At 44.8% G+C, this 11,178-nt stretch overlaps 1 protein-coding gene across 1 annotated transcript; it reads right to left on the bottom strand.

Annotated features, from left to right (window-relative positions):
* Positions 1-4,622: 4,622 nt before the first annotated feature.
* Positions 4,623-10,977, bottom strand: MIIP (migration and invasion inhibitory protein). Its single transcript, XM_010146808.1, is given in 9 exon segments — positions 4,623-4,839; positions 5,675-5,760; positions 7,170-7,266; positions 7,626-7,755; positions 8,189-8,253; positions 8,470-8,581; positions 9,109-9,211; positions 9,845-10,324; positions 10,807-10,977. Coding segments are annotated over 9 exon segments (1,461 nt in total).
* Positions 10,978-11,178: the final 201 nt, after the last annotated feature.

Below are 11,178 nucleotides of genomic sequence, written 5' to 3' on the forward strand. Positions count from 1 at the left end.
TATACACCTGGGAAGCAAAACAAGGAAATTGAAAAAGCAACAAGAGTTCCAATCCTATATACTTTAATCCAAAATGGAAAATAAAAAAATGTTTACTGAAGACTGGCCTTGTGGTTAAAACACAGGAGTGGGAGTCATTAGTTCCCAGTACTGTTACTGACTTCTCGGGTAAATCATATCCTTTCTTGGTACTCTGGTTCTCCTCTAAAAGCTGAGAGTTATCAAGCTTATCTACTAACAGAAGCAAGATGAGTATTCCTTTGCTGACACAAACAAAAGAAAGTTGGGAAAGATTAAATATTTTTTGTGAGCGAATCAAATGGGAAAATTTTCCAAACAAAGAGTGCAAAACTTTTTTCTATGACTATAGCTGAGCCTCTCAACTCTGACAATTTAGGTCTTCTTTTCCTCTTTCTACCAGCAGATTTTTCCTCTGTAGAAACCAATCGAATACACCAACTGAAGCAGTAAACCAAATCCTCACGTTTGGTCTGCCATTACCCAGGAAACTGGTAAAATTGAGGCAGAATTTCTTGTGTTTTCAGACTGGACACACTCTGGAAACAAAATTTTCTGGGCTCTGAAAACGCAAGTTCCAAAGAGATGAAAGCCCCAAAAATCAAAGTTGGCAAATCATTCAAAAAATCAAGCTCATGCCACATGCAGATGTTTCACCTGAGGGTTCTGGAGACAGTTATTCCTTGACACATTGATAACTAAACAGAATGAATAAATCAGCGCTACATTCCGTCAAGACTCTTGATATTAATTCCTACAATTTACTAGCAGCAAGAAACACCTGATCCTGAGACATCACCAAAACTAATGCTAGCAGAAGCAGGCAAAACACTGATGGCAGTCTAACGCTGTTACTGAGCAGAGGGAGCTACGTTTTAAAGGCTGAACTACACTTCCCCATCAAAACCAATCACAAATGCATTATTTACTGTGTCTAATTTGTTTAACCAGGCAAATCTGGATTTCCCAGTTTATGAATCAGCGTTATATACATGCAATAGTCAGAAAGGGGAACTAAACCACCAGCTTTACCATCAAAGCATCAGGCAGTCATCACTCATGCCAAAAGAGAGATAAAGCACGAGCCCTGTGCCTGCCCACCAAAGTCCCGTATTTGTATTATGTTGGGGCCCTGGAGATACTGGTACGCTTCTGGGAACTGTTCCTTACCACACCATGTTGAACCCCCGATCAGCATCAGGCTTGTGCCACCCCACATCTCATATTCCTACTTTCCCAATCCTCTCTACAGTCCCAGTATTCCATGCCCTCTGCCTCCCCCCCAACACACTTCTAACCACTCTGGCTTCCTACTTACATTCCCAGTCTCACCTCTGTTTAGCCTTCTCTCCAGAAAGCCCCAGCCTCAAAACGTTCCCGGTTTCCTAACCCACAATCCGGACATCCCACGTCCACTACCCCACCCTGTTCTCCCCTGGAAGTGCAGATCCCAGCACTGGCTCCAGCACAGCCCAGGTTGCTGCAGCGTTCACAGTCCAAGTGCAGAAGCAGCTTTAACACTGGATGAAACACAATTTTTCAGCCAGTAAACAGATGTATTCCTCTACAACGTACCCCCAGGTGACACCTCAGACACCCCCCTTCAGGAAAGGGTGTATTATCTTGGACTGAGCAACACTCGCTGCAGGACAAAGCCAGCATGTAAAACCTCATTATTACACTACAACTCATCAATGTATCCACACCCAAACTACTCACAGCACATGGTTCAAAGGCACCTCGTACAGGCCTGTTACTTAGCATCACTCTAGGCTGGACAAAACTTCTTTTGCCCATCTTTTGGATTGAGACCTTGTACCAAAAAGAAAAAATCTGGTTCTCATAAAGCATGACCTCACTGTCTAGAAATTACTTTTCTGCTGTTATTCCTTGCATCACTGCTGTTCCAATGAAACCAACTAGGATTTGTAACTTTGACATCTTGAACACAATCAGCAGCCACACTACCTGGCACGTAGCCTTACAGACTCCAGCAGAGTGATTGTGAGAGATCAGAGGAAAGGGGCACACACATTTACCTCAGCTGCAGAGATCACAGCAAGCATCTCTGTGGTGACTAACTCAAAGTGAGATTATGATCAGGAGCTTGGCCATCCATGAATCACCTTCTTACTAGAAGATGGGGCCTTCATGCACGTCCATGGCTGGGTGTTCTGATTTAAAATATATGGGTTTACTCATCTTCAGACCTCCTGTCTCTCTTCCAGAGAAAGAGTGCAACTAGAAACAAGAGGTTCAAATCCTGGATCATGTATCAACAATGTTAACCAAGCTCCAATTGCAAAATCTGTGGTAACTGCCATTACGAATGGAAAAAGAGGACCAAGCCAGCCAGCTGAAAAATCTGTTTCTGTATATTACCAACTACAGGCTGACGTGGGCCCTACTTAGGGGGGAAATTTCAAAAGATACAGTCTGCTCAAGCTCTGCTGGGAAACCTCAGTACACGGGGTAGATTCCCTACAAAAGGATCATGGTATAAGCTTATTCTGCACTGATACGGAGACATAACTATAAAACCAACGTGGAACCGTCAGGTCATTCTCTAAGCTAACAGGCAAATCAGATTTTCTGCTCTGAAAGAGTAATAAACAAAAAGCAAAGGAAACAATTCCCTGTACCAGTTCAGACAAGAAAGTAAACTAAAATGCCAATATTTTAACATGGAAATCGAAATTGGTCCTCCCAATGTGAAAGTGATTTTTTTATTAGCAAAAAGGGCACTTGGGATGGCTCAGATAATTTAAAAAAAAAAGAAGATTTTGAGCATTTGTGAGCAGCTCTGCCTGAGAGGGGGTGTGAGAACACAAGAGGAAGGGTACAAAGCTGGACTGAAGTGTGCACACGGGGAAAGAACCTTTCCTGAAGATGTGCTACTCTGGAGAACAGATCTGGCACTGTAAGGCTTGGCCTTGCAATGGAGAGAGATGGAGGGAGATGAAGGGAAATTTAAAGAAAGACAAGAAAAAAGAGGTTCCATAACAGGTAGCATTTTCCATGTGTTCCAGCTTGCAAACGAGGGCAGGATCAAACAAGCCAGAACCAACATATAAAGAGACAAGCTGAGGTTAAGTGTGGTAATCAGGTGCAGTGTCACTGACCTCTTTCGCCTGTTTCTGGTGGAGGAGGAGAGTCATAACCATACATTCAATACTTTCACAAGTGTAAAAGACTGAATGTATCCCCCTGGCTGTGAGGAGGCAGTTTGAGTTCAATATTGCTTCCATCCTGCACTCACCAGATAGATCTCATGTAAATTACTTAATCTTGCAGTGCCTCATTCTCAATTTCTGAAGCGGAGCAGGCTTGATGTAATTTATTCCAGGATAGATTAAGAGGAGGTTTATGTTTTGCCTTTGAATGCAAGGGAGTAAAAATCTTGAATTTGCCCTATTTAGTATAACATTTGGCAGCTAGTGTTTTCTATTCGCTAGATTAATTTCTTTTAAAATTACTATTTTCAATAACGGAAATAATATGACCAATGCCATTCACTTTACCCCACATATGCACAACCCAAAGCTAAACTGATCCATCATGCTCCTCGTTTTCCACTCTAAGTCTCACATTAACATTGCATAAACTTGCAATCTTCCTTTCCTTGCTTAAAAAAGTCTATTCATACATTTGACTTATAAACAACGTATTTGATAATAACAGCGAATGCCAAGAGGCTGAAAATATCATTGGTGTAAACCCAATTCCTTCTGTCTCCCAGAAATAAACTTGATCCCAGGTTTCTGAATGCAATTTCTAGTACAGATCACATAATAACTTACAGAATTCTTGAGGCAGGAATTTCTGTTTCAGTCTTATTCAAGGCAAAATAAAGCATCAGTTTGATTGGTTTTAGACAAGGAAAGTAAGCACAGTCTATAAAGTGCAAATAAATACTATGTAATGTATTTTGGTTTGGTACAACTTAAAAACTCCAAAATGCTTTTTATCTCCAAAAATCTGGGAAAAGCAGAGGCAAGCATGATTTGCAAACATTTTAAGGCATTATCTAGCTTTCTGATGAATAAAATCTCATTTAACATGCTTTTTCACATTCGTCATTACCCTGACATAATGCAGCCTCTAGCTACAGACATTGCACGGAGAATAAACGGGATTTTTTTGAACTATTGAGTAACTCATATTTAAGGCACTAACAAATTATGTGTCATGTTTCAAGGATTTGGAAATGAATGTATTTGTATGCATTCCACTGAACCAGGCCATTCACAGGCCAGCTCCTCACCCTGGCATTACACTTCTGGTTTACTCAGTTGAGGTGGCAGATGAACTCTGTTGCTACAGCTGTCCTAGTGGTAACAGTACTAGTTAGTCATCCCGAGCACATCAATTTATCCAGCCCTAGGTGGGAAAGCTCATGCATCTGCTTAGAAGTAGCTGCAAAAGGCAAAAGACAAAAAGTGAAAAAACAAATGTGAGAGTTTGTACATTCAGGTATTTGTACTGGTCGCTCATGTATGCGCATGACTATGAAAACTACATAGTACAAAGATTTATTTTTATCCAAATAGAGTCGTTTCCACACCCTGCCCCAATTCCTTCCCCGGGGCAATCGACTTGGGGGTTCACAGAGTTGAGGCAGTCGTACTGAAGTCTGGAGCTGTGCTGTAGCATCCAGGTTTGTTCTGCTCCCTCTGTGGGGAAGCGCTGCGGAATCTGAAGTGTGTCAAGTGGGTCAGGTTCAGAAGTTGGTCAGTTCTGGTTCCTCCTGACACTCTGAATACCAGGTTCTGGAATCCAAATGAAGAGGATATTAATCAAAGTATGCCAAAGTGACTTTTCCTATTTTGATGAAGATCGGTGACCTGAACAGGCTTTTTTGCATCTGCACACCCTAGTTTACACAGCAGCAGAAGGAAAATATTTCCCTGTAGAGCATAGATAAGGATCTTCCACACCTTCTAGCATGACCAGCAGGTTGAGGGAGGTGATTCTCCCCCTCTGCTCCACTCTGATGAGACCTCACCTGCAGTTCTGCACCCAGCTCTGGGGCCCCCAACAGCAGAAGGATATAGACTAGTTGCAGTTAGTCCAGAGAAGGCCACAGAGATGCTCCGAGGGCTGGAGCCCCTCTGCTATGGGGACAGGCTGGAGAGTTGGGGGTGTTCAGCCTGGAGAAGAGAAGGCTCCAGGGAGACCTTATTGCAGCCTTCCAGTACCTGAAGGGGCTACAAGGAAGCTGGAGGGGACTTTTTACAAGGGTCTGTAGGGATAGAACAAGGTGTAATGGCTTTAAACTGAAAGCAGGGAGATTTAGAAGAGACTTAAGGAAGAAATTCTTCCTGGAGTGGGTGGTGAGGCACTGGGACAGGTCGCCCAGAGAAGCTGGGGATGCCCCATCCCTGGAAGTGTCCAAGGCCAGGCTGGATGAGGCTTGGAGCAAGCTGGTCTAGTGGAAGGTGTCCCTGACCATGGCAGGGAGTGGGACTGGATGGGCTTTAAGGTCCCTCCCAACCCAAACCATTCTGTGATTCTATGATTTCTGTTTGCTCAGCCATCAGTGATTATCATACCCTTTAGAGGGACAGGATTGCAATTGTCATCTGTGCAGTTCACAGCATCTCCGGGGACTCTTAACAGGTTATTCTTACCAGGTGAGGATGGGGAGAAGGCTCACTTTTCTTCCAGTGAAGCTCGCAGACCCAAACTGCTGAGAGTGGGGTCACCGGAAGGGATGATATTTTTCAAGCCAGCCAGGCAATGCTGTGAAAAGAGATGGGGATGCTAAATTGAACTATTGCTGCCTGTTATTATAAATAGTAACTTCTGCACAGAAAACTTCTAGCAGGTAATTAATTAATTTTTCAGGAGTCTTATATGACTAACAGGAAAGGGAAGAAATCTCTAATGAAGCAAAACTGCATAACTGTCCCCTCTTCCACCCTTCGCTGACTAAATTATTTCTAAAATGATCTCCTGCTTTATGAACTTGTGCTGGTTTTGGCTGGGATAAAGTTAATTTTCTTCACAGCAGCTACTATGGGGTTATGTTTTGGATTTGTGCTGGACACAGTGTTGATAACACAGGGATGTTCTCATTACTGCTGAGCAGTGCTCACATAGGTCAAGGCCTCTTCTGTCTCCCACCCAAGCCCATCAGCGAGGAGGCTTGGGGTGCACAAGAAGTTGGGAGCGGACACAGCTGAGACAGCTGACTCCAGCTGACCTCAGGGATATTCCAGACCATATGGTGTCATGCTCAGCATGTAAAGCTGGGGGAAGGAGGGGGGGATGTTTGGAGTTATGGCATCTGTCTTCCCAAGTGACTGTTCTGTGTGATGGAGCCCTGCCTTCCTGGCGATGGCTGAACACCAACCTGCTGATGGGAAGTGGTGAACGAATGCCTTGTTTAGCTTTCCCTATTAAACTGTCTCTATCACAACCCATGAATTTTCTCACTTTTACCCTTCCGATTCTCTTTCCCATCCCAGGGCGGAGGGACTGAGCAAGCAGCTGTGTGGTGCTTCATTGCTGGCTGTGGTTAAACCACAAGAGAACTCAGGCACCCAACCTCTCTGAACCTGTCTCAACTGACTCATCCAGTTCCCTAAACCTCAAAACCAGGCTTCTTTCCACCTCTTCCCTGGAAATCTCTAGACCAGGACTAGGTCTGATTAATAATACTGCCTGCAACGCTGCGTAGTGGCTAGAATACGTGACCAACTCTACAAAATCAGTTTTACATCCACTGTTGCCGCTACTGGTTTTGCCTGGCCCCTATACACTGTGAATACTTCACAGAAGCTTGTTTTTTTAGACTCCCTAACTCTGTGGAAAGAAACACAGGCACTCTTAGGTATGATTCACCACGTTGAAAGGTCAGTGCCTGGAATGAGTCTGGTGAATCGTGCCCTGCAAGTATACAGCTCCATATGGCACTTTGTTTTTCTCAGTGTAAAGCATGTGGAGATATGTAATATGCCAGTGACACAAAGTATGAACTCAGGAGCACACCCCAAGGTCTTTTCCTGCTATCTCAGTGATACAGATCAGGAATTTTAGAGGAAACCCTGCCTGGGGGATGAGTCCCAGATTCTTTTTCCTTCTTGCGCTGTAAAACAATGCCCAGTCCGGGCTCTGCCATCAGTATCAGCAAGAAGACAGCAACTTACCGAGGGCAATGCCAGACTGTCTGCTGGTTCAAAGCTCTTCCTGCGATGGGCTTTGTATTTGTAGGCAGGCATAAGGGTAGATCTGGGAATGCTGACCCTGCAACCACACAAGGGAAGTTAATGCCTACACCCTCGACAAGGCAGAGGGAATTTGCATGTCTTCTCCACTCAGAATCCACGGGTCTAATCCCAAACTGAACCCAACGAAACAGTTTGAATTAGGGCATTGGACACTTAACATTCAGATTCCGGACCAAATTCAGATAAAACATCATTTCTCACTGACTTCAAAGCTGTTTCTGCTCATGGAAAAGATCAGTAGGGAGTTTTTAAGCAAGAGATATCTCTGCCTTGAGAACAGCAATATGATGCTGTTTCCTCCCCCACATGATCAGCTTTTTCTTCCTTGCTGTTTCCTTGAGTTCTGCATATTACAAAGCAATGATTCTTATCTACCTGACACAGGCTGGCTCTTCCGGTACCTTTGGGGGCCGGTGAGCACGTGGGACCTTACAGATGGTGCAGGCAGATTCTGCATCCACGGGGACAGTGAAGAGGCGCTGGTTTAATCGGTAACAGTAAACACCTGCCACAGAGTAACGAAACATGGTATTTCTAGTTTGTCAGAAGGTTCCTCAACCCAGTCAACAAAGCTGTGTTCTACCCCAGTGCCACACATGCATTCTATAGAAAGAGCTGCTTTTCCTAAAATATCTTTTACATTTCCTGTCCCCAAATAAGTTCCTAAAAAGCAAAACCAAAACTTCAACCTCCTCAACTTAAAAAGAGAACATTAGCCAATTACAAGAAACCCTGACAAAACAAGATGACGCTGAAGGAGTGAGGATCCCTGGAAGACTCAAGTCTCTTTGGAGTAGAAGTTGAATCTGGTTTAGAGGCTGCAGCTAAAAATAACACAATCTCCATGTCTTGCATAATTTGGGCCTCTCAGAATGACAGGCAAAGACTCCTCAGCTATTTGTTCACAGAAATTGGATTAGGAAGAAATTTGATCTTACACTTATGGGAACTGGCTATCAAATCTGGTTCTTGTTCAGGAATTACGTAATCCAGAGCCTTGGGCCTAGGGAAACACACAAACAAATCAGTTAGTGACGGGGGGCAGGCCCTCTGAACAGCCCCACCTTTTCCAAGCATAGGAAGGTGAAAGCCTACAAAGCCATCCTTAAAATTTCCTACTCCAGTCATGGAATCCAATCTGCCAATCAATCCCCTCTCATTTCTCTGACGGGATACCGGGATATACTGCTGCTTCAGCCCTTCCCCCCTACCCACTTACTCCAAGTGCTGCTCATGAACACACGCTTCTTTGTTGGCCTGTCGGAACTCCTGCAGCTCAGCAAAGTATCGATCAGATTTTTCTGCTACCGAAGGGCTTGTGTCTAGAAGCCCTGAAACACCAAGGAAAGAGGAAAGTCAGGGGTTTACCAAATTTGGGAAAGCACCAAAGCAAGCCTCATGCAAAACAGTCAAAACCACCAAAGGTCTGAAGCACCAAACAGATAATGAGAAGAGCATGCCATCACGCCAAGCCACAGACTGACTGTGTGATTGGCTCCCTTACTGCATTCATTCATTTTGGTTACTTGGTATCCCCTCTGACCCCACTCAGCTTTACCATTTGCTGCCTGGATTCCCATACCAGGTTCACCATTCCAGGGAAGCAAACATCACCTCTGGAATGGCTTCTGACAAAACTGCAGCATTCCCATAGCACTGCCACTTCACCATTCCAGGGAAGCAAACATCACCTCTGGAATGGCTTCTGACAAAACTGCAGCTCCTCTGCTGAGACCTGCTACGCGGGCTCTAGGTCTGCAGTTCAGTCACACCTCAACTTAAAGGGGTCGTAAACGCTGTTTTAACTCTTCCTATTGCCACATGATGTTGAGAGGTTTGCTTCAGGTTTAGGATTCACCTGCAATCCAGTCATAGCCCAGGAAAGGACGCACGGACCAACTGCTCGCAGGTACGGTATATTCTTCAGGGTCAGACTGAAAAGTCACATGACCAGCTTTCTTCTGGAAAGAAAACAATTCATAAAGACTTCCTTTACATCTAGTAGGACATTCAAAGGTACAACTTAGGAGATAACTGGCAGCTCTTCAAATGGGATAGGTGTGGCTTAGTGTGAGGCTAGATTCTACCTATGCCTCTACCAGTAACTTGCTCATCAGCCCCTTGTCTTCTCAATTCAAACAGAAAGAGGCAGGGGACTTGCCCAGGCTCAGGCAGTATTTTTCACGGCTTTAAACAAAATGCTAATTTCCCTGCATCCCACGTCCCCAGGGATCACGCCACCTGCAATGCCTTGGAGGGTGAGCATGGCAACAGCCTGCCCTTCACACTTCAGGAAACAAGCTACGTAGCAGCTGCGCTGCACCAGGCTGCTCTCCCCGAGCATATGGATCATACGGGCAAATGAGGAGTCTTACAGCGAAACGCTACAGTTTTCCAGTCTTTGGTTCAAGGGCTAAGGAAAACAGGGGCAGAACAAACTGCCAACAGCTTCTGCCTGCTAAGTCTGGAAACAGGTCTGACCCCAACTTCCAATTTACACAGTAGGAAGAAGGTAAGTGATGTTCCCCTGGCTCTTTCACCCCGCCCTTCTATTGACTTAGACACATAAGCAAAGCATTGGTTTCACCATTTACCTTGGACTGAGATGTCAGCAAGATTGATTTACGGACTACGGGCTCTCTAACGACCACATGCTGCTTGCTGCTCTCTTTGCTTTGTGTTCCGCTCAGTGATGGGTCCAAATGACCCTTAAGCTGTTTTTTCTCATGGAAACCGCGTAGCAGAGCAGACTGGTTTCTGTTCTCTCCATGGCCCAGAAGGGAGGATTCTTTCTCTGGACTTCCTTGAACATGGCCATCCCTATCCACTCCAGAGGTTTCCCTGCCACACGTAATGACTGCAGTCACTGGCATAACATTCTTCTCTTTCCCAGGAAAGCTGGAATCCAAGCCTACTGCTTCCTGCTTCTTCACTTGTTGCTGTACCACCCTGTCACTGCCGCTGTGTTTAAGATACGAACAGAGGGCTGCTCTGGCTGCATAAGCTCCAGATTCCACAGACACCGACGTTGCAGGGTCAGCTGCAGACTTCACAGCATCCACCTGATTTTCCTTCTGTAAGGACAGAGACTCTCATGCTACTCCCATTCAGATTACAAATACCTTTCATTAGGACATTTCACTCAGCAAGAGAAAAATCAACCCCTCATTCTAGTCTGCTCATCCCTTTAAGTTCCCGTAGGGAAAAAAGCAAAACCTGGGGTTATCGATGAGACATTATGAAGTGTTTGGAGGAGATGATAAGCAAGGGGTCTGTTTCCAGCGAAATGCTGCTTTTCCCAATTTGAGGACCTGCTAAACTGTCAGCCTTTGTGCTCAGAAGAAATAAAAGCATTATGTTCCACAATGTTCATTCTTATCTTAGATTATGAAACCTGCATTCTTTAGGCAGAAACTGACGTCCGAACCCTTCGCAAGGTGAACACATTTGAGACCACAGAACAAACAATAAACACAAGTCTAGCTAGTTTTCTAAACAGGCTCCATATTCCACTTTCTGCCAGCTGCTGCATGTCTAGCACAGACACAACACATACCCCTCTCTTGGGCAAGGGGGCAGATCTTTCAGTAGCTGTTCTGTTATGAAGAGATGCTGGAAAGAGGGGCTTGCTGGGAATTCTTTCTCTGATCTCCTCCTGCTTCACTCTCAGCCTTTGCAGAAGGTCTTGGTTGGCCTGACGCAACCTCTTCAGGTGCTCTAACTCCATCCTATGACAAGATTTTCCTGTGAAGCCAGAGGAAGGGTGAATTACATGAACGGAATTGTCAAGTGAAGAAGCAGACTCAGGAGAAACCACATTTAGAGGATTTTCATAAAAAACACTTACAGCTGTTGGATCATTGGGAGTGTTGACCATTGCTCCTGAGAAATCAGCCAGTCTCGGAACTTGCCATGCTAAGAACTAGCA

Source organism: Eurypyga helias, unplaced genomic scaffold (assembly GCF_000690775.1).
Source record: "Eurypyga helias isolate BGI_N326 unplaced genomic scaffold, ASM69077v1 scaffold19692, whole genome shotgun sequence".
NCBI classification, from domain to species: Eukaryota; Metazoa; Chordata; class Aves; order Eurypygiformes; family Eurypygidae; genus Eurypyga; species Eurypyga helias.